The sequence below is a fragment of the Podarcis filfolensis genome, assembly GCF_964270895.1.
Source record: "Podarcis filfolensis genome assembly, chromosome: 9".
Classification (NCBI taxonomy): Eukaryota; Metazoa; Chordata; class Lepidosauria; order Squamata; family Lacertidae; genus Podarcis; species Podarcis filfolensis.
In genome coordinates, this window is record NC_139610.1 from 18,623,215 (window position 1) to 18,646,723 (window position 23,509).

General features: G+C 40.8%; 1 protein-coding gene across 13 annotated transcripts in view; it reads left to right on the forward strand.

Annotated features, from left to right (window-relative positions):
• The window catches only part of FRYL (FRY like transcription coactivator), a 137,892-nt gene that overhangs the window by 101,386 nt on the left and 12,997 nt on the right, over nt 1-23,509 (forward strand). For all 13 annotated transcript variants that reach the window (XM_083629857.1, XM_083629855.1, XM_083629856.1 and 10 more), the window contains 15 exons: nt 172-362; nt 2,188-2,282; nt 3,585-4,192; nt 5,319-5,416; nt 6,314-6,484; nt 8,101-8,241; nt 10,537-10,734; nt 11,128-11,289; nt 11,956-12,030; nt 12,192-12,368; nt 16,111-16,311; nt 18,131-18,301; nt 20,910-21,163; nt 22,241-22,445; nt 23,336-23,485. In XM_083629857.1, coding sequence (XP_083485983.1) covers nt 172-362; nt 2,188-2,282; nt 3,585-4,192; nt 5,319-5,416; nt 6,314-6,484; nt 8,101-8,241; nt 10,537-10,734; nt 11,128-11,289; nt 11,956-12,030; nt 12,192-12,368; nt 16,111-16,311; nt 18,131-18,301; nt 20,910-21,163; nt 22,241-22,445; nt 23,336-23,485 — 2,897 coding nt within the window. The remainder of the gene's footprint in view (nt 1-171; nt 363-2,187; nt 2,283-3,584; nt 4,193-5,318; nt 5,417-6,313; nt 6,485-8,100; nt 8,242-10,536; nt 10,735-11,127; nt 11,290-11,955; nt 12,031-12,191; nt 12,369-16,110; nt 16,312-18,130; nt 18,302-20,909; nt 21,164-22,240; nt 22,446-23,335; nt 23,486-23,509) is intronic.

The window sequence follows — 23,509 nt, forward strand, 5'->3', positions numbered from 1 at the left end:
CCTCCTGTGCTACTCTGACCCCTGGCTTCAAGCTTTGAGAGTAAGGTATCGCTCCCTGTTTGCAAATGCCTACACAGCCTATGGCTGCCCATAAACCCTGCTTGTGAACTCAGAATCCTTCCTGAACCTCGGTCCTCACCCCACATTCTTACTACTAACTTTATCTTACAGTTGGATTTCAGTTAGAGCACCATCTCAGCGAAGTTGCTCTGCAAACTGCACTTTCTTGCTCCTCTCGGCATTATGCTGGAAGATCCTTTCAGATTTTCAGAGCACTGAAGCAACCTCTTTCTGCAGCCACACTTTCTGACATTCTATCTAGGCTTGTAGAAACTGTTGGAGATGCAGGCGAAGAAGCTCAGGTATTTGCATTTATTGTTTCTTTTGGATCAGTTTTAAAGAGTATCTTTTTTCCTTGTTAACTCATTACTTGATGGTGTAAATATGCTATTTACCAGATGTTTGAAACAGGCCTAAGTTTCCTTCAGGCAGAAATACGACTCTGTAAGGTAAAGGCCCAGTTTGCGCATCACAGTAAACTGTGGTATAGGACGCTGCGCATAAGCAGAAATGAGACTTAGTGCTCACGCTCCTTTGCTCCCCTCTTCTCCTCCTAACAGATTGAGGGGAGAACTTCAGCAGCTTTTAGTTCTCCAGAGCGAGAGAGTCTAACGTGTGCTAAAGGAGGATAAAGAGATTGCACAGAAGATAAATGAATTCTTTGTTTCTGTCTTCACAGTGGAAGATAGAAGGCAGATCCCAGCAACTGAACTAACTTTTGCAGGAAGGAAGTCTGAGGAACTGAGGCAGATAGTAGTGAAAAGAGTTGACGTTCTAGAACAGGAGTCAGCAACCTTTTTCAGCTGTGGGCCGGTCCACTGTCCCTCAGACCATGTGGTGGGCTGGACTATATTTTGGAAAAAAATATGAACGAATTCCTATGCGGCCCAGTCGTCTTCTCAATCTGGCTTGCGGATGGTCTGGGAATCAGTGTGTTTTTACATGAGTAGAATGTGTCCTTTTATTTAAAATGCATCTCTGGGTTATTTGTGAGGCATAGGAATTTGTTCACATTTTTTCCCCAAAATATAGTCTGGCCCACCACATGGTCTGAGGGACAGTGGACCGGCCCACGGCTGAAAAAGGTTGCTGACCCCTGATCTAGTTAGGGGCGAGCAGTGAGATGGCCATGTTTACTGATGATACTACAGTAGTACCTTGGTTCTCAAACCTAATCCGCTGCGGAAGTCTGTTCCAAAACCAAAGCATTCCAAAACCAAGGTGCACTTTCCCATGGAAAGTAATGCAAAATGGATTAATCCGTTCCAGACTTTTAAAAACACGCCCTAAAACAGCAATTTAACATGAATTTTACTATCTAATGAGACCACTGATCCATAAAATGAAAGCAATAAACAATGTACTGCAGTCACACAGTCAATCAATCAGTAGCTGAACTGGGTTCCACACAGTCACAAAAAACAAAACAAAAAAGTCGCAAAAACAAAAACACAAAATAAATAGCAAAAACGGACAGACCTTAGCATAACACTCAAAACGGAAGTGTGGCATTCAAATTGGAAGCATAACACTCAAAACAGAGCATGTTCGGCTTCTGAAAAAAGTTCGCAAACCGGAACACACACTTCCGGGTTTGCAGTGTTTGGGTTCAAAGTTGTTTGAGCCCCAAGGTGTTTGAGAACCAAGGTACCACTGTATATTGTTCAGGTCCAAAGGTGGGAGAAGGGGCTACCAAACACCACCAGCTACCTAGAAGGAGAATGCCCAACCCTGAGACCTACAGGGACTCCTTTATCTCACTAAATCATGGTTTGGTGTGTCATGTGACCCAATGTTCTGCACATCCTAAATGGATGAGAGAATGGCAGATGGATTCACATCTAGCTTAAGAACATAAGAAGAACTTGCTGGATCAGGCCAATGGCCCATCTAGTCCAGCATCCTGTGGGAAACCAGATACCTGTGGGAAAGCTGCAAGCCAGATTTAAACACAAGAGCACTCTCCCCTCTGGGTTCTCGGTATCAAAAAATAAAGTCAGAGAAGCTGTGCAATCTCAGTTTCTAGCAAAGGAAGAAATATACATTGTTGATAGAATATATCATATGCAAGGGGCTTTACTTTCTGTCATCTGTCTCTAGCACTAATTTTCTCCCCCCCCCCCACAGGGTTTTGTCATAGAACTACTTCTCACCTTGGAGTCAGCTGTTGATACACTAGCAGACACCATGAAGCATTATGATCTTCTCGCTGCGCTTTCCCAGTAAGAATTGCTGGTAGTTTACTTTCGTTTGTTTCCGAAATGTTTCTTGCAACATCTTGGCTATGAAATTGCTTTGTAATGGATAGGGAAGGGATGTATGGGCTCTAAAGCTGACTGTTGTAGTTGCAGAGAGAAATTGGAAAAAAACCAAACGTATCTCCTTGCAGACCCAAACATGAATGGAATTGTTGACTAAAACTGCTGGCTGGGTGACTGTTTAACACAGCTTGCCACACACAATTCCCTTTCCTTTCCACTGACTAAAGTATTCTGAAGTGTGCAAAAACTGACTGAAGCTGGCATGATTGATACATATAAACCCTAAGCTAGTAAATTCAGAATGTAGGATTTACAGTGAAATCCTATGCATATATATTCACAAGTAAGGCCCATTGTTTTTCAAAGGATGTAGGTACTTATGCATAAGTTTGACGCTTTTATCATTCAGAGTGCATCCAAACACATATATACAACAAAAACTGATTTCTCACCCCCCATGGTCTTTTCTGCAGTGGCCCCACATTTTTGGAACTCCTTTCCCCAAGAGCTTTGTAAAGCTTTCCTTCAGTTGTTTTTAGAGAGGCCCTGAAGACTTGTTTTAATTTTGTCAAGCCTTTTCTTAATCGGCTTGTGCTGTATATTGCATAATTTGGTTTGGATTATATACTGTAATCAGTTTAGTGTTTTTTAAAATATCCATTCGGATGCTTTAGTTGAGATTCCTGCATTGCAAGGGGTTGGACCAGATGACCCTGAGGGTCTCTTCCATCTCTGCAATTCTATGATTCTACAAGGCACCTCAGGAGGATTTTGTTTGAAAATAATGGGATATAAATATTTTAAAGAAAAATGGAATTCTGCCAAGCCACCTGAAAAACAGTTCTAGAAGGTCAAAGACACTCCAGATGAGGATGTGATAAAATACAGTGAGCTAGAATGGGAGGTGGGTGTATGTTCTTTCTGTTTGTGCATGAGGATTTTGGAGCTAACTCTCTGAATAGAGAAGTGTCTAGATTACCACTGTTTCACAGTGATCTGAAGAAATCAGCATTTTTCTTTCCTGTGCTGAAGCTCTCGTTAGACCTACTAGTGTTTAAAATGTTGGGAGTAAAATTTTGTTCATCTGTTCAGGACAAGAAACATGCAGTTTATTCTATTATCATCAAGCAAGCAAAAGAACCGGATTGTACAAGGTTGCTCATTCAGTATCTTAAATTAAAGGATGTTAACGTCCCTTTTTTTTTAGTGCTATGTGAGTGTGGATTGTGACTCTTAACGTGCCATATTCTCTTTTCTTTTCAGTGCTTCATATTACGATCCACTATTGGGAAACAAATACGCAGCAAACAGGAAAAGCACTGGTCAGATAAACCTAAGCACAAGTCCCATTAGCAGTGGCAACTTTTTAGGCTATTATAGTAACATGAGAAGCAACTCTTTGAGACTGAGTTTAATAGTTGATCGGAAGAGCGATCGTCGCAGGAGCAACACACTGGATATAATGGATGGAAGGATAAATCATCCCAACAGCTTGGCAAGGACTAGAAGCCTTTCCTCCCTGAGAGAGGGAGGAATGCACGATGTGCAGCCCACTACTGATCCGATGAACCTGATGGCTACCATATTTTGGATTGCCGCGTCTTTGCTAGAATCAGATTATGAATATGAATACCTCCTGGCTCTCAGGCTGCTCAACAAACTTCTTGTTCACTTGCCTCTGGATAAATCTGAGAGTAGAGAAAAGATCGAGAAGATGCAGAGTAAATTAAAATGGAATAACTTCCCAGGCCTTCAGCAGCTGTTCCTGAAAGGTTTTACCTCCGTTTCTACGCAGGAAATGACTGTTCACTTGCTCAGCAAACTTATCACAGTCTCCAAACATACGTTGGTGGATCCCTCCCAGTTAGCAGGTATACTTTTAAAATGTAAATATATGGAGCCACGCTGTACTGAACTTTGAAGCTAATTAATTGTGAGTTATAATTGAGGAACTGTGTAAAACTGACTTGAAAAAACGAAAGATGCACCATAAAAGAAGAGTTCATAACAGTGCAGAGGAAAAAGATACTCGAACTAGATTAAGACTATCTTCCCTTGTCACTCCACTCACTGACCTCCATCTCCTTGACTCTGTTTCCTTCCCTGAGACTGCAATGTTTCCTTTCTTCTTCAGATCACAGTATCTCTCCCCACGAGGGGCAGACTATCTCCTCTCACCTCCCAGAATACGCTCTCTCCCACCCACAGTTTCTTAAGGCAGCAATATCTCTCCTCCGCTCCCCAGTTTCTTTCCTCTCTCTTTCTCCTTCTTCCATCCTGCTCCTCCTGAGGTGACCCATTTGAGCGCTGAGGTCGATTCCTGCAAGGGTCAGTCTGTGTACTTCTTACTTCCCTTAGCAGCTCAGACAATCATCAGGACAACAGTCCACTGTCCACCTCTAGCTTTAAAGGCAGTACAGTGGTACCTCGGGTTACATACGCTTCAGGTTACACACTCCGCTAACCCAGAAATAGTGCTTCAGGTTAAGAACTTTGCTTCAGGATAAGAACAGAAATCGGGCTCCGGCAGCGCGGCGGCAGCGGGAGGCCCCATTAGCTAAAGTGGTGCTTCAGGTTAAGAACAGTTTCAGGTTAAGAACAGACCTCCGGAACGAATTAAGTACTTAACCCGAGGTACCACTGTATGCTTCTGAAGACCAGTTGCCAGACCCGGCAGGAGAAGAGAGTGCTGTTGCCCTCAGGTCCTGCTTGCCCACTTCCTATAAGCATCTGCTCAGCCACAGTAAGAACAGGATGCTGGACTAAATGGGCCACTGGCATGATCCAGCAGGCTCGTCTTAGTTCTTTGTAAAAGACAAATATTAGACAGAGAGACATTGTAATAATGGCATGATATAGTAAATTTCTCAGAGAATTAAGTTTCGTATTTAGTGGTTTTAGATAGCTTTTCCGGGTCAGAATTCTTGGAGAAAGTGGTCAGGAAACACTGGGGATGTTTTTGTACAGATAAATTATGTTTCATATTTTTCCGTGCAGGATTTCCTCTTAACATCTTGTGTTTATTGCCTCATCTAATCCAACATTTTGATAACCCAACTCAGTTCTGTAAAGAAACAGCCGACAGAATAGCCAAGGTATGTAGCAGACTGACACCATTCAGAAAATTACTTTTGGCTTCCATAGTGAAGGCAGAGATGGAAATGTGATTAAACATCTGCTTTTACTAATGAGCTATTTGTTCTCCAATATGTTGGCAAGGCAGGGAGGGGTGAGGCAGTAATAGTCTGAATGAATGAATGATAGAACACTTGGGAAACCACATTAAATGAGGTGCCAAAGTATAATTAAATTTCTTCCCAAAGGGCATATTTATTCTTAAAATAGTCAAAGAGGGGAGAAGTGTTTCCTTAATGTTTGTTAGTCAAACTTTAGGCAAATATCACAAAACCAAGAACAATTCCGAAGTTTATCTAGGGAAGCTGAGTTACTTCAAACTGACTATTGCAGTTTAATCTTAAAATTTTAGAGACGCATAATGGTAATAATATGTTATGCAACAATTCAACAATAGTAGTTCAGACTACTTTGTATAATAAAAGTAGGCCTGATTGTTATGTTAATGTGGCCATGTGGTGGAGCACTTTTTTATTGAGGGTGTGGCGGGCTGGGTGGGATAGAAATCACACCATCAGATATTGGAAATAATGTGCAAGACAAACATTGTAGAGGATGCACTATATAAATAACTGAATGATTTGATGGTTGATGCTACAGTGCAAACTCTTGTTTGATGACCAATATACGGTATTTCTGGTACAATCCACTTCATTGGATATAAACCTAGAAGTAGCCTTTATGATTTAGTTTTCCAACAGTATTGCTGCATAGCAGCAGTCTTACAGATTTTCATAGTAACGTCCTCAGTTTTATTGACCATAAGCTTATTATAAGGCCTCACCGTTTTAAAATTCAAAAACTATATTTAAAAGGTGTTCACTTAACAAAATATTTTGGCTTTTTGTCTTTCATAGGTTTGTGCAGAGGAGAAGTCCCCAACGCTTGCTAATTTGGCTCATATGATGAGTTTATACAGTACACACAGTTATTCCAGAGACTGTTCTAACTGGATTAATGTTGTGTGCAGATACTTGCATGACTCCTTCTCAGAAACTACTTTTAATCTTATAACATACCTTGCGGAGGTAATGAAATAATAGATCATTTTACATTATTTAAAGTGTCTCTCTCAATTGTGCTATACCAGGGGTGGCCAACTCCCAAGAGACTGTGATCTATTCACAGAGTTTAAAACTGGCAGTGATCTACCCCCCTTTTTTGAGTTCAGGTCAAAGCTGTTGAGCTTTTTTTAGGAAGGAGAAAGGCCCATTTTTTTGGGGGGGGGGGTTTGGGTCAAAGTTGTTGAGTTTTTTCATGGAGGAAGTAAAATGTTGAACTTTTTTGAGGGGAGCCACAGTTGTTCAGCTTCTTTGGGGGGAGCCAATGATCTACCGGACACGTCCAGTGATCTACCTGTTGGACATGCCTGTGCTATACTAAAAAGGTAAAGGGACCCCTGACCATTAGGTCCAATTGTGGCCGACTCTGGGGTTGCAGCGCTCATCTCGCTTTATTGGCCGAGGGAGCCAGCGTACAGCTTCCGGGTCATGTGGCCAGCATGACTAAGCCACTTCTGGCGGACCAGAGCAGCGCACGGACATGCCGTTTACCTTCCCGCTGGAGCGGTACCTATTTATTTACTTGCACTTGGCGTGCTTTCGAACTGCTAGGTTGGCAGGAGCAGGGACCGAGCAATGGGAGCTCACCCCATTGCGGGGATTCGAACTGCAGACCTTCTGATCGGCAAGTCCTAGGCTCTGTGGTTTAACCCACAGCGCCACCCGCATCCCTGTGCTATACTATTTCCCACTTAAATAAAGCTGAGCATTTTGTTCTTTCATAGATAAATGTCAAATAGGTTTGGGGTAAGGGATTTTCTTCTTGTGTAAGAGATTGGTCTAGTCCAATGTGGTTCATATTATTGACTTGGCAATGCAATGAAACAGCTTATCTCCCTTCTGGTTTCATGATTTGGAAAGAGACAGGGACCCTGCAATCCACAGAAAGTCCAGAATGACTGTTCCTTCATCTTCTTCCCCCTCCCCTTACCTGGAACCCTGTTTCACTTTATTTATTTTATATTTGTAACATTTATATGCCACCTTTTCCTCCAAGGAGCTCAAGATAGAGCTCCTCACAATAACCTTGTGAGGTAGTTTAGGCTGAGAATGAGTGTCTAGCCCAAGGTTACTCAGTGAGCTTCATGGCTGATTGGGAATTTGAACCCTAATCTCCCTGGTCACAGTCCAATACTCTTAGCTAGTTGTAACTGTGGATGGGTTGGTGTTGCTGTGCTCTCCACCTGACCATCATCTGGCTGAGTCTGCAGCCAGCATACTGAGATGGAGAGTAGAAGAGATGCAGTGGTAGCAAATTTAGGGTGATACAAATGCTAGTCCACTGCTCCTGCCACTGGATTTGCATGGGTCTCCCCTACAGAAACACGTATGCTTCAGATCTCAAGCAGACAGGTTTCCCAGTGGGTAAATTCTGTGGGTTTCCCTTTTAAGGTGGTAGGTTGGAACTGCTTAAAAAAATATTGGACTTGGAAAATACAGTTTAGTTCAATAGTTTTCTGTTTCCAGTATCAGAATTATTTTACATTGAAAAAAAGTCACATAAGCAAAACTACAAATTTAAAGCAAATTTCTGCTATTTTGAAGACAACAGATTAAATCAATTTTTATACATTTGTTTTTAGCTGCTAGAGAAAGGTCTATCCAGCATGCAGCAATCTTTACTGCAAATCATTTACAGCCTTTTGAGTCACATTGACCTGTCTGCAGCACCAGTGAAGCAGTTCAATTTGGAAATTATAAAAATCATTGGTAAATATGTTCAGGTGAGTATTTTCATGTACCTAATTTGAAAATGTGTTTAGCTATATATTTTCACTGATATTTTGCGCTTACTCAGACCAAAGATGCTAGATAGAATTTTCTAGTGAACAATGGGGGGCCCCAGTTCTATTTTAGCAATGCATATTTTTTATTCATTTTATTTATTCCCATAAAGCATCTCTGTAGTAATATTCTATGTATATTCTAAATTATCTGATAATATTTGGGACACTACAGATAACATGTGCACAGATATAATATGTACATTTTTTCAGCTGTGAGAGATGTACAAATTGGCTTCCCAAACACAACTCTGGAAAAGGAATACTGTATGCATAAATCCACATTCTGCATAATATTTTTTCAAGCTCACTAGGTCATTGAAGAGACACTGAAGTTAAAAGCATGCTTGAATTATTTCCTGTGTTGCCATTTTTCATATAGATATAGCTACTGAAGTTGTTGTGATGAAATCCGAATGCATTGCTTTATTAGATAGCACACACAACTTGTGCCCCAGTAACTTGTTCATTGTTTTACATTTAGAAGCATAGCTTTCAAGATTTCATTGAAAATATCCCTGGGAGATATTTAGGCTTTTTATAGAAGGGTTGTTGTTGTTGCTGTTCTTGTTAAGAATGCCTGGAGCATACAATTATTTCAGAATACATTTTACCAATTTTATCCTTTACCTTTGAACTACAGCACAACAAAATGCCTTAATCCTAATTAACCAGGAAAAATGGTTAGTGTCCATCTCTGTGCATTTCTGGCCATTGATAGATAAGCACTTAAGTTATTGTATTCTTGTCAGGAAACATTAAGCAAAGTAGATGATCAATGTAGTTGGAGATCTTATAGCCTGCCATCTGTTCCTTTCACCTCTAACCTTCCTTATGGAAGATTAAGGGACCTTTTGCTCCATTGGCTATATTTTTAATCAATATTTCAGCTAGATAAAAGGCTGGTAATCTGCATATTGTTGATATTAAAGTCTAAGTTGATTAAGTGGAGTAAGAAAAATGCGGGTGCCAGCTGTTCTTGGTAAGAAGAAAAATATAAATATATAAATTTATGGCAGTGATTTAAAGAATACTGAATAATGTTTTGATATATGAATATCAAGCTACTCAGTTCTGAATTTACAGCTCTGAAGGAGAGTGTCCTATTTCAGTCAATCATATCTGAGCTTAATAAAACAAACTATGAATGAATCTTTTGTCCATTTGTACAGCCTGTTCACTGCCCAATTTGTGTAAGCTGCAATTAAACCAGAAGGGTCATTGTTTTAGTATCCTGGCTTGTGTCAAAGTTAGTAACAGTATTTCTCCGTTTTTTCTGACCTGAAAAACTATGGTTAATTAGACACTTCCTGGTTTAATCATGGCTTAATCAAAGGGGTTCTACCTATTAGCAGAAGGCTTGTTGATATCAGTTTATTAAGCCCATACATGATAATCAGAATCTGCACAGTATGTGATGGGCATTTGTGTGTGTGTGTGCTTGTTGGTTGTGATAAGGCATGCTGTGATAAAAGGTTCTAGTTTTTAATACTTTTTGTCAGCCTCAAGTTGAAGTCTTTACAATTGTAGGATTCAAAAATATTGCAATAAAATTAAAAGCAAGCCCTGTTGTTTTTCTTTTCTTTTCTCTTTCTCTCACTACATGATTTCTGCTTTTTCCTTTCCTTTTACTGACCTCTCAATCAGATGAATCCACTGTTTGGAGGCTTGTCACAATGAAATTAAGGAGAATGCACTTAGCCTAGAGTCTTCCCGTTGTGTTCTCTTGTCTTGATTGCTCCTAGAAAAGTAGAAGTCTGACCCCATGTGAACTAGTATACTCATTTCTAAATCACACCAAGACAACTGAAGCAGCCGTTCTAGCAAAATAAAAGCCACTTATTCCATCTGTCATGTTGTGAGCATACTGTTACATTAACAAATCGGATGATTTAAAAATGACTATAGAAGCTTCTTGGATTCTAACATAGCATACAAAGTGCTAGACATTATAGCATACATATTCTCCAACATTTCCAGTAGTAGATGGCAAACTACCGTATCTTAAGGTTCCCAGTCATATATTTAATATGAGGTAAGGTCTACTGACCTGTTTCATAAATTGAGTATTTTAACTTCATTTCTCTAGAAGTATATTAATATATTTTTCCTCAGTCTTTTTAATGACTAATGCAGATCATGTTCACATTTAAAGGTGAGGTTAGTCAATTTCTTATAATTCTGTTTTTACTGACATTAACTGCAGTATGTATGCTCTTTTTCTTCCCCTGTTAGAGTCCATACTGGAAGGAAGCCCTTAATATTTTGAAACTGGTGGTATCTCGATCGGCAAGTCTTGTGGTACCTAATGATATTCCAAAGTCTTACGGTGGCGACATAAGCTCTCCTGAAATATCATTTACAAAAATATTTAACAATGTCTCCAAAGAACTACCAGGGAAAACGTTAGATTTTCATTTTGACATTTCAGAGGTAAGGGCATATTGAATATAACATCTCTGTGCTTAGAATTTTGTCTTGGGCTGTATTTTGTAAAAACTAAACAAATACTGGGAACTGGTTCACAGCAATGCTTAGGCAAGCCATTACTTAATGCTTATTTTTGGAGTGAGTTTTCTCTTATCCACACTGCAGTCATCTCCCAGCTTGCTTCATTGCCCACCATTCCTCAGTAAACCATGGTGCAGTGTGGACCCCCCTGCAACATCAGAGGAACCTCTGAAGTGATAATGCCAACAGTCCTCATCTCCCCACAAGATGCCCCTTGCCCTGCCTTGCAATACACATTGAAAGCGAGAATTGTAAGGCAGATGTGCTCAGATGAAGAATTTAAGGTACACATTTATATATTTCTTCACTTTATAGACACCAATTATTGGGAACAAGTATGGCGATCAGCACAGTGCAGCTGGCAGAAATGGAAAGCCTAAAGTCATTGCTGTTACAAGGAGCACTTCCTCAACTTCCTCAGGATCAAATTCTAATGGCTTGGTACCTGTCAGCTGGAAGAGGCCACAGTTGTCCCAGGTGAGTTACCTGGAAGTAACATCACGTTCCCTAGGTCTTCAAAATACTGCAGGAAGGGGTTTTTTTTGTAGAATTTCTTTCGCAATGGTAATACGCACTATTAACAACAAATACAACTTATATCAGCTAATTGAATATGATAGCACAGGTGCCCCCCCCATCACTTTGTGCATGACCATGTAGACATGTGGCACTGGGAAATAAATAAATACATTCAAACCAGGAAATGGCGGGAGAGAGCAGGAGAGTCCTCATGGCTTGCAAGGAGACCCTCCCTGGAGCCCAAAGAGGACTGCAGTGAGGGCAGAGGAAGCCCTAAAGAGTTCAGAGGCACAGCGGGGCTTTGTTTAGGCTGCTCAGCCTCCTTGCCTAGCAGTTGATGCACACAAAAGCGCAGCAGTAGCAGTTTTTCTGTGCGGCCTCCAGTCTCCAGCCCAGCCCCAGAGCTTCAAGTCTAGCCAAAGAGAGAGTTGTAGGGAGAGAGAGAGCAGGAGAGAAAGGAAAAAACAGGCATTTAGAGGCTTTTTAGAATGTACTCCTCACACAAAATTCACTTATGCATGTGGGGGTCCAGAACGTAACCCCCACACAAGTGGGTTGGGGACACGCCTGCATAATCAAAACCCTTTTGTCTCTGATAAGTGACATGGTTTTCATTTTTTTCAGCGGAGAACCAGGGAGAAGCTAATGAATGTACTTTCTCTGTGTGGTCCAGAATCGGGTCTTCCCAAAAATCCATCTGTAAGTAACTGTAGATTCCAGATGCTGAGGTTTGACATATTATAGCGGCTAATGTGATTTCAAGTTGCCTTGACTCACTCCTAATTTTTCAGCGGTGCATCATTAAGAAAGAAAACTCCTTGTCTGTATTCTGTTACATTATATTATGGATGTCCTTCTAGGTTGTCTTTTCTTCTAATGAAGACTTGGAAGTTGGGGACCAACAAACTAGTCTTATTTCAGCAACCGAAGAAGTAATTCAGGAAGAGGAAGTGGCTGTAGAAGATAATACCAGTGAACAGCAGTTTGGAGTTTTTAAAGACTTTGACTTTCTAGATGTTGAACTGGAAGATGCAGAGGTAAGTTCATACAGCAGTAGTTCCACTTTGAGACTTTTCCACAAGGCTATCCTTCAAGCAAAGAAAGGTTTGGGGACCTTATTCGTTCCATTTTGATGTACTGTATTTAATCAAAGCCTTTGATAAATCTAGCAAATGCCATAGTTTAGCAAAATTGAGATATCTTTCTTGGAAGAGCAGGTTGTCCAAGATTCCGTGCTCTTTGACATACCAAGAAAAGTTATTTTCGCAGTATCTGCACACTTTAAATTTGTCTGGAAGGAAAATGAACTGGTATTTATCTTGGATCAGTTCTGCTGGTATGGGACTATCAATAGGCTTTATTGTAGGAATATTTTGAGGGGTTGTCGATTCCATAGCGGATATTGCATTGGGAAACATAATGTCAATATTTGGTAGTTAGTGACAGTCCTAAAACTACAGACCACATTGCCCAGTGTAACTACACAGAGCATGAAGTATAGCCTTTAGTACCATCAACACCTGAGCAAATATTATCCCATTGAACATTTTAAATGAAATGCTATTCTCATGGTATGCTGTAATACTATCTTGGCAAAAGGTTTATGTTGGAATTGCTTTGACCTTTAGCCATTCACACTGTATCTGGTTTCATGGTGCATTTGTCATCTTTATCTGCATTTTTTCTGTTTTGAAGTAGTAAAACCTAACTGTTCCAGTATGCAAGATAACATTGCAGTGCATGGAAATCATATTTAGGGACCAATGCAATGCTATACTGTAAGCCACATTTTTTTCTAAAGGTTTCAAAAGTACAGGCAGAAAAAAAGAGACAGCAGAATATCTTTTTCTATAATTGGACTTGCTATACATAATATTTTTGACATGAGCTAGTTTCAAATAATAATGCACATTATGGAAGATTAAGGGCAGAGTTGTGTATATTCAGCAATTAGAATAACCAGTAGTTCTTTTTTTCAAGGAAGGCAGAATCATGTCTCTATATTTAAAAAAAAGCAAAAGTGTATATATTTCTTTATTTGTATAATTCTGCTCCTAATAGAGATGAGGTTGCTATTATCTGGTGTTCATTAGCTATTTCTGCATTTTATAGTATGATCATGGAATACATACAGCCCTGGTAAATGGCTGATCCTCACAATGAAGGTTTAAATTACAGGTATAGCCTGTAAGCAATTTTTATTCTAAAATTGTAACATAAGGATGCTGCAGGACCCAGAGCTTTGCTTCAAGTAGATGTGTATGAACCCTCTTCAATTACATTTTTAGCCAAAGAAGTTATGGAGTCCCTTCACAATTCAGAACTTCATAAACACTCCAGTTTTTATTTAGAATTCTCATGGAAATAGGTTTACCTGCTTACAGGTAGTTCCACATCTGTGAAGATGTTGCAGGCATAAAGCCATAGCGATACTGAAGGCAGTGAAGGAGCTCACACTCATGCATTCATCAAAATTCTAGTGAATTTGAAGGGTCCCAAGATCAGAGAGAACATGGGAAATCGCCTTCACATAAGTGTCCCAAAGCCTTAATATGAGATGAAATTCTCACTAGCATTGTTAATATTGACTCTTAAAGGAAAATTTCGCTTATTTTTCTCACTTTTAAACAAGCCACATGCAAGTGGAAGGTGTTGCAGATATATACACACGCACACATAAAGGGTAGGAGAGGGAGAAAGAAAAATTGGATATATTTATTTTTACACTCTTTTGCTATGGAATATATTTGCATTATCTGTTATATAAGTACCTCCAAGTTCAGTTGGCTTAGACACGTCATGGCAGTTGAGTGTAAGAGGACTTATCTCATTAATAGAGCTAGGGGTTCTCAAACTGGGGGAAGGGTACAACTTGTGCGTCAGAAACATTGAGGAGCAAACATGAAGGCTTTCCAGCTGGACCATCCGCGATTGAGCAGTTGACCTGTTTTGTTTGTTAACAGTGAATTTAACAATAGGTTGACTAGTCTCATTTCTAGGACCTCCAAACATCAGGAGCCTCACAGTAATGGAAAGGGTGGGGGCTCAGACACCTTAATACATAAATATTTATAATAATAATGCTACAGGACAGGACAGTGTATTGCTGGTGGACCACAGCTTTTATGAAATACCGTATTTTTCTGTGTATAAGACAGATATTTTTAAAATTGGGGGCCGTCTTATACACGGAATGTTGCAATTTAATATATAAATAAATACATGCCGCCATCTATATTCTTTCCCCCCAGCCTCATGACAAACCCTGGTCTGGTACTCCCCCCCATCAGCCCCCACTCCGGACACTGTTCCTTCCACCTGGTTCCCTCAGCCGTCCCCTGGCTACCCAGACCCGCCCCCCATTCCCCAAGCACACTCACTCAGCCAGCTCTGGCAGTCGCAGCTCCTCGATCAGCGTTCGCATCTGCCGGCGCTCGTGGAGTAAATACGGTACATACCGTAAATACTGAGACAAAAGTGCAACACACAGGCGGGAGAGCTGGAGCTGCAGCTACAGTGGAGTTACACTGAACTCCACTGCCGCCATTACACAGCTTGCCTCACAGTTTGATGTTTAACTATACGGTGCTAAATATACCGGTGTTTTCAATATTTAATAAAATATCAAAGTTGTTCTGTTTGGTGTTTAAAATATTTATTTCTTAATTTTGGGCTCAAAAAATAGGGGTCGTCTTATACATGGGGGCATCTTATACACGGAAAAATTCGGTACATTTCTTAGCTGGGCTAGGGGAACTTGTGTCCCTCCAGATGTTGTTGGACTCCCATCTCCCAGCAGCCTCAGTCAGCATGACCCAGGGGCCAGGGGTGATGGTTTGTAATCCAGCAACCTTTGAAGAGTCAAAGGTTAGCCACCTTTGACATAGGGGTAGCATTCAAAGAGGCCCATAAGCAAGCTGCTATTAAAACACATTCCCATTCCTAGCAAGGAATTAAAAAGTTCTTTACTTCAGGATTGAAGAAAACATTCATGTTTTGAGGACATGAATAATCATAACACTGTCTAAAAACATTTATGCTTTCCTGCACTGTGAGTAAAATTTATGCATTCTACAGTTTGTCCTGTAAATGTAGATAAAGTCAATTTAAAATCTCATCTGTGTTACCCTCAAACAATTCGCTAAATTTGTTTTAATATATGTTACACCGAGAAAATGTACCATAGCCATCTTGTTTTAAGTGTTTTGTCTTTTTTTTAGCTGATTTTACTGCAATGTGGAGAAAATGAAATGTTAGGGGTTTTTGGCAAAAGCTTTTCCAGAGCTTGAATCAGTCTTCTACTGTTGGCAAGCATACAGTATAGAAAATGCCCCCATTATAAAGTATCTTTAAGTGTTTGTCCTCGTTCTAATTATGTGTGTTTTTCTTTTTGCGAACCAGGAGCTGCAGGTAAGTTGCAGCCTGGTGCAGTGGCTTGTTTCATCTCTTGTCATCTGTGATGTATTTGTCTGTCTGTGCTTGGTAGTCAGATACCTTGTATTGCTAAGGATATATGGCTACAGAAAATAATACACTGAGCTATTGCCATCCAGACACAAGGTATCTGCAAGGGAACATTAAGGAAATTGTTTTTGCCATGTATTAAAACACTTTGAATACAAACAACATTAATTGAATTTATATATCCAATTAACTTGAAGGGCTGATTGAAACTCTGCTCCCAATTAATTCAGTATTTGTGTGGCTTTGTTTTGCTGTGTTCATTTCAGTATTATGTGTATTCTGAGAGCTTTAGAATAAACATTACCTTTATTACAGGGTGAAAGTATGGACAACTTCAATTGGGGAGTCCGCAGGCGTTCCCTGGATAGTATTGACAAGGGAGACACACCATCACTCCAAGAATATCAGTATTCTGGTAGTACCCCGAGCTTGAACTTGACCAATCAGGAAGATACTGATGAATCTTCAGAGGAAGAAGCCCTGACAGCAAGTCAGATATTGTCACGATCACAGATGGTAAAACATTTATCCTCAGATAATAATCGGGTTTCTCCTTGTTTTAACCTTCGAATGGTACTATCAAGTGTGTAAATTATTCAGAGTTTTGACTTGGTCTCTCTTCTGCAGAAGGCGTGGAGAAGTGTGGTGTTTTAAGTACAGCAGTATATATTTATTTAAAACATTTCTGTACTGCCTTCTATAAAAATCTCAAGTTAGCATTACAGTGGCTAACTTGGCTGTGGCTTCCGATTGGCTGCAGGAGCTTCCTGCACTCAAATTGGAAGCCACGTCGAACTTTCGGCTTCCAAAAAACCTTTGTGAGCTGGAACACTCACTTCCGGGTTTGCGTTGTTTGGGAGCCGATTTGTTTGGGAGCCAAGCCGTTTGACAACCAAGGTACTGCTATACAGAGTTAACAAGAACGCACAACAATTAACACAGATGTACAAAACAGGAGCAACCAACCCAAGGCAAATTGAAACCAGTCTATATTAAAAGCTAGATGTAGTTTGCTATTGGGAAGCAAGCGCTGCCGCTTGGATCAAGCGGCTTCTGGCTTTGGCACCTGCCTCAATTCAGAGAGACGATTCCATAAAGAGGGCACCAAAAAGACCCTGGTTTCCACCAGATGCAGGCTGTGGCACGTCCAGGACGGCTTGATCAGCTGACCCCAGTGACTGGATAAGTTGGTATGCAGCCTCTGGCTCTCCTCCTCCTAGTTGCCTGACCGCTAACGGGAATGATCCACCGAATGCTGCTCTGGCATAACTTGCTCACCCCTTGCCAACTGAGATATTTCAGGCTACAACAACATGGCTCTTGTAAAAGACTTTTGGTTAAATATTCTGTGGTTCCTGCTCATTTTAATACCTGCCCAATTCTCACTAGTGGTCCCACTAATTGTTGTTCAGTTGCAATGGTAATATTGAAGTTTTATTACTCTGTTTTTTAGTACAGTGGTATCTCCGGTTGTGGACGGGATCCATTCTGGAGTTCCGGTTGGATCCTGAGGTTTCCGCAACTGGGGGTGCCGCTTCTGCACATGTGCTCAGCATGTAGAGCACTTCTGCGCATGTGCGAGCAGCGAAACCCGGAAATATACTTCCAGGTTTGCCGCTTTCATAACCCAACATTTACGTTACCTGAGGGTAACGTAAGCCGAGGTTCTACTGTAATGGGGTGTATGAGAGAGAAATTTTAAAAAATAATTATTTAGTTGGTTTTTCAGATTAATATTTTATAATCCGTATCCAAGATACAACATAAAAACAAGATTCCAGAGAATCCCCTGGACCTCCTTCCTTCCCTTTGTGGGTCCTATTGTTAATCAATTTCCTCCTGCATCTTTTATAATAATCCAAATCTTTTCCATCTCCATTATATCCAAAATTCAACCTTAAACTACAAGTGTTATTCCAGTCCTACTAATGATTTTAATTGTTTGCAATGATTTTTAAGATAAATCATAAATTTCCCCTACTCCTTATTAAAATTTTGGTCCTCCTGATTTCTGAGAGAAATGTTTTAAATATTGTATGATGTTTCTGCTTTTCAGCCATCTTGAGTTCCTTTTTGGATATAAGATTTTTAAAAAATAAATAAAAATGGAAAGCGCATTTCCATTGTGCTTTATCAATGGAAATGTGCCTTTTGCTTTAAGACTAAAGTTTCCAATCCTCAATACGTGTTTCCAACGTGGTAGATATACACAAGGTGGTAACTGAATTCGTAAGTAGTGCAAAATTTTGCCTGTATTTTGCTTTGTAATTAGCTGGAGGTGTTTGTGTTTACTTGTTTTTTTCTGCTGATCCTTGTTTTATTTTTGTCTCCTTAGGTAAACAGTGACTCAGCTGCTGATGACACAGCACTAGATAATTCTGGGTCGCTGCTACAGTCTCAAGATTCCACTAGCAGTGTTGGAACGGAAGAAGTGCTTCAGATCAGATCTGAGACCCCAAGTTTGGAGGTTTCCCCTCTAGATAATGCTAGCAACCAGCTGCCTGAGGTGGGGAATAATGTGGGCTGCTGGTGCATGGCTGATTTGGGCTCTTTCTAGCACTGTATAGTATCTCTTTGCTTCCTTTCCGAAAGCATTTTCTTCTGTAATTGATTGTTTAATTGAACCGGTTGTGGTGGCATAAGGGAACGAGAATGTTTTCTGGAAACCAATCATTTCCTTCATGAACTAAAGATGCTCACCAAAGATTAAAAATAGGTTTGGGGGCTAATAATGGATATTTTGTGGTGCAGAACAATAATTGAATAAGCAAGATGGTTTTCTGGATGCAGCAATTATCTTCCTGTGGTCTTCCCTCCCCCCCTTCCTCCTCCCCCCATTTTTGCTTTGTCTTTGTGATTGGGTGCTTTAATTGAAATTTGAACCTCAGGCCAGCTGTGTTAGCAACTAGTTGATTCAGCTAGTCCATTTGAACAGGAGATCTATATGTTAGTGGCATTTTTTTCTCTTAATGGAAATGCTATATGGAGTAAGCCAGATTCCCAGCTGGTAGCTGATAAGAAATCAGTGAGTATTTTAAGTTTGTGTTTGCCATTGCAAACATTTTTTTTAAATATGCAATAACTTCAAAGATGAAGCAGTCCATCTCTGATCTGTAGTTCTTACTGGAAAAACTAATAGTTAATAGTTAAACTAATGTGTACAAGAATAGTTAATGCCATATTGTTTTTCCTCTTTTCCTGAGCCACTCAGAGCCATCATAAGACAGCTCTGGATAGATAGATAGATGATAGATAGATAGATAAACTTTATTTGCATTAGCCAACGGCCGTAGCAACATAAAACAAGCAATATATACAATTAAAAAACAATAACAATGGATAAAAAGGAACATCAAATGACCAAGACCATCGTTCAAATAGTGGCCCTTAATCTCATTGCACCCTCGATAAACCTAGCAACCTTTGCTGTTGTCTGATCATTCTGATCTGACAACAGGAAGAACAATGTGACCTCAGATGGGTGGCCTGGGATGGTAAGTAGGAGTGGGGTGATGATCTCATTCCTCAGGTCTTTATAAAGGGGGCAAGACAGGAGAACATGAGCCACTGTTTCCAGCTTACCATCTCCACAGGGGCAGAGTCGCTTCTCAGTTGGAATCCTTCGGTATCTGCCCTCAAGTACGGCAGAGGGCATCACATCCAATCTGGCCAGTGTGAAGGAACATCTGTATTTTGGGATGGTTAATTTATACAAATATGGTGCCAGGGAGTCAAACTGAGGGTGGGGGGAACAGCTCTGGAGAGAAAACTAAGCAATCAACTGCTGCTCATGGCCTCTTAAGGTAGAGGTGGGGAACTGGATCCAGCCACTGTATTGAGGCCTAAGTTCCCCACCTTCCACAGGCCAGTTTTGACAGATGGATGTGGCCACCCACCAGTCAATCACCTGGCGTCATAATGGCATCAGATGATGACACCTGTCAAAGTTCGGCTGATGGGCAGTTGCAGTGGCCTTCTTTGAAGGTGTGCAGTTTCAAAGGGGGTTCCCCCATTAGCACAGAGTGGTTTGCATTGAAACGGCTTGTGCAAACAAGAGCTCCCTCCCATTTTAGCAAGCCATTTCAATGCAAACCGCTTTGCACTAGTGGAGCAATGCCTCTTTGACGGCACACTCGCAGCAACAAGCTGCTTTGCAGAGGAAGAAAGCTGTGTTTTAGCAAACAGTTTCCATGCATCCTACTTCAGAAGAGCTGCCTTGACTGCACTGGGGAGTTCCCAGGGCCAAATTGTCGAGCGCAGCTGATCCTAATGGATCTCTCCAGATAGCTCCACTTGCAAGGAACAATCTCACTTTAGGATCCTGCTTCACTGGAGCCATTTCCATTGTCATGAGTGTGAAGAATCCTGTTTTGATACAGGGTAAACATAATGGTTTGTTTGAGGAAATTGCACTTACCTTTTAAAAATATAGGCTGTTTGAAGACAGTAGATGTCATTATTCTTGGAGAACAGAAAATAATGACAGTTGTTGTCAAAATATTTGGTGTCTTTGGTTAAGTGAGCTTGTATCTTGTTGCTTGGACTAAAGCATGGTTGCATTCCATTGTGCATACTGTGAGAGAAGCATTCATGCACCCCTTATCCTGCCAGTTTCTTCTTTGTAGCCTCGGTACAATCAGTAAGGCACATCTGTTAGAAGCTGCGGATGTAATTTCTGTTGAATGATGCTAAAAGGAACAAAGTCCTATCCTCCGGATTTTACTCTTTTTTGCATGTAGCTGTCTAGTTTCACAATTCAGTTTATATACGGAAAGTTGAAGTCTTCTAACAAGAGAAGCTTGCTGTTGACAGCAGAAGATGGTTTTCCTCTGCTTACTAAGCAACAAAGATATTGTGAATATGTTTTTTGTGAGCAGTGTTTTGATACATTAAATATAATTAGTTACCTTAGAATACGGTGGGGAAGGTTTGCATTGCCTACTTTTGTTAATTTTGTTGACTGATACACTTTGCTGAGTTTTAGAATATTCTTTCTATGTCAAAAAATAATGCAATTTAACATTTTGGGATTTTGAGACACTGCTCCTTAGCAGTATTTGATGAACCCATTTTACTTCTGTGTGAGTTATAAGACTCTGCTGCTTGCTTTGCAGGATGGCAGTTCACCAATAAAGGATGAACAAGTTAGTACAGCTAGTGAAGATACTGGGTCATTTGCATTGCAAGAGCAGCAAGAGTCCTTGATCTGTCAAGAACCCCTGGAACTAGAAGAAACTCCTGAAATTCCAGAGCACCCCACTGCTGATAGTTATACTGAATCGATCTGTGAAGATGATGTTACCCTGGCCTTGAAAGAGTTAGATGAAAGATGTGAAGAAGAAGAAGCTGACTTCTCTGGTTTGTCTAGGTAAAACTGATTTGAAGTAATATCACTATTGACTCATTCACTATTGCCTTAGAGGCCAGTTTATTTGCAGTAGTGCAAGTAGATAAATAGGTACCGTTCCAGCGGGAAGGTAAACGGCGTTTCCATGCGCTGCTCTGGTTCACCAGAAGTGGCTTAGTCATGCTGGCCACATGACCTGGAAGCTGTACACCGGCTCCCTCGGCCAATAAAGCGATATGAGCGCCGCAACCCCAGAGTCATCCATGACTGGAGACAGTCAGGGGTCCCTTTACCTTTATGCTGCCAGTGGCATTCCAAGCCTCTAATTTCTGTGATGCTTTGGGGTTGTTTTACTGCTGGTCCGTGCTGCTGAAAAGTTCACACATTATCCACACCTTCCCCACTCCTACTGCTGCTGCACCACCACCAGGAAAAAAGCCAGAATATGGCTTCTCATGATGCACAAACCCTGGGTTCATGGTTTGCTTCCCCAAACAAATCACAAGTGGTAAGCCAAACTTCTTGTGGCTGTTTAGAGAAACCAACCACAAGCCCAGGTTTGGATCTCATGGCAAGCAAACTGTGGCTTGTTTCGTGGCAGCAGCTGGAGTGGGAGACTTTTTAATAACATGCGCCAGCACACTGGGCATTCACATTACCCATTGTTTGTTTTTAACTAGGGTTGTACATGACATGAGAACTGGGCTCATGACATGACAATGGCATCGTAATTCTTTCCTAAACTGCTTTTAGATAAAGTCCTAAAATAAGTAATAAAGTGCTTCCTCCCCAGATGTCACTAGGTGGGGGGAGACTAGCCTACGGCTTGGAAGAATTTATTCAGTTTCCGTGAATCCTTGTTAAGTTGAAAAACATTATTCTAAAATTCTGCTTTGTAGAATCTGTTGTATGTTTGAAACTTTAGATAGTTAAGTTAGCAAAACAGCAACTTGCTCTTTGTTTTTGGCCCTGCTTCTGACATCATTTCAAACTGATCTACAGGCCCGTTTTAGAATGCCTTGCACAATGCTAAGGGCAAGAAGTCAAAAGATCTGAAACAGCATTTACTTAGCACGCTTGCTTTTGCTTTATTTACAGTCAAGATGAAGAACAGGATGGTTTTCCAGAAGTCCAGACATCTCCACCACCTTCCCCATTTCTTTCTGCCATATTGGCAGCTTTTCAGCCACAGGCATACGATGATGAAGAGGAAGCTTGGCGCTGCCACGTTAATCAGATGCTCTCGGACACTGATGGATCTTCTGCTGTCTATACATTTCATGTGTTCTCTAGGTTGTTTCAGGTAACTATCCGCAATCACTCTTTGTTTTCAATTTTTATTTTGAAACATCTAGTACTAAAACATTTGTGTTGGTGTGTATCTGATTTTGGGGAAGAGGGGCAGGGATGTTAAATTGTCACCATTTACGATTTCTCTGTTAGAAAGCTACTTGTTTCCCTTAGCCACCATCAGAGGGATAGCCGTCTCTAGGGGTGAGACTTTCCACATCATGTATTATCAGGTGACTGTGGTATTGTTCCTGCACATCTCCATGTATAAGAGTTGGCTATCACTACCTAGTCCTAGAACTATTACCATGTTGACCATAGAATCATAGAACTGTAGAGCTGGAAGGGAACCTGAGGATCATCCAGTCCATCCCCCTGCAATTTAGGAATATGCAGGTGTCCCATACGGGGATCGAACCTGCAACCTTGGCATTATTGGCACTACAGGGGTACCTCCAGTTACAAACAGGATCCATTCCGGAGGCCCGGCCGTATCCCGAAAAATCCGTAACCGGAGGGCCGTTTCTGCGCACACATACGGCACTACAGAGCGCTTCTGCACATGCGTGAAGCGGCAAACCCACTCCTGGTTTTGCCCCGTTCACAACCCGAAAGTTACGTAACCCAAGGGTGCACTGTACACTCAAACAACCATTCCCCTTTTAATGCAGCATTAGAAGAGTGCTTCAGAAGATATTCTCAGTGTAATATGGTGATAGCTCTACCCTAGGATAAACTGATTTGCCCTGTCCCATCTGTTAAGACTGCACAATCCCACCCCCAAGCACAGGAAAAAGGGAAATTTAGGCTTACATGTGAACTCCCATTTAGCAATGTTGCCTGCCACGCTGAAGAAAAGGAAGTGAAAATATTTCTCTGTCTTTCTAATATTCCCATGTCTAGAACATTCAAAGGAAGTTTGGGGCTATAACACATGAATCCATCAGTTTTCTTGGGGAGAATCTACAGCGAATTGGAACAAAATTCAAAAGTTCACTGGACGTTATGATGATGTGTTCTGAATGCCCAACAGTTTTTGTGGATGCAGAGACGGTAATATCTTACGTTTATTAACAC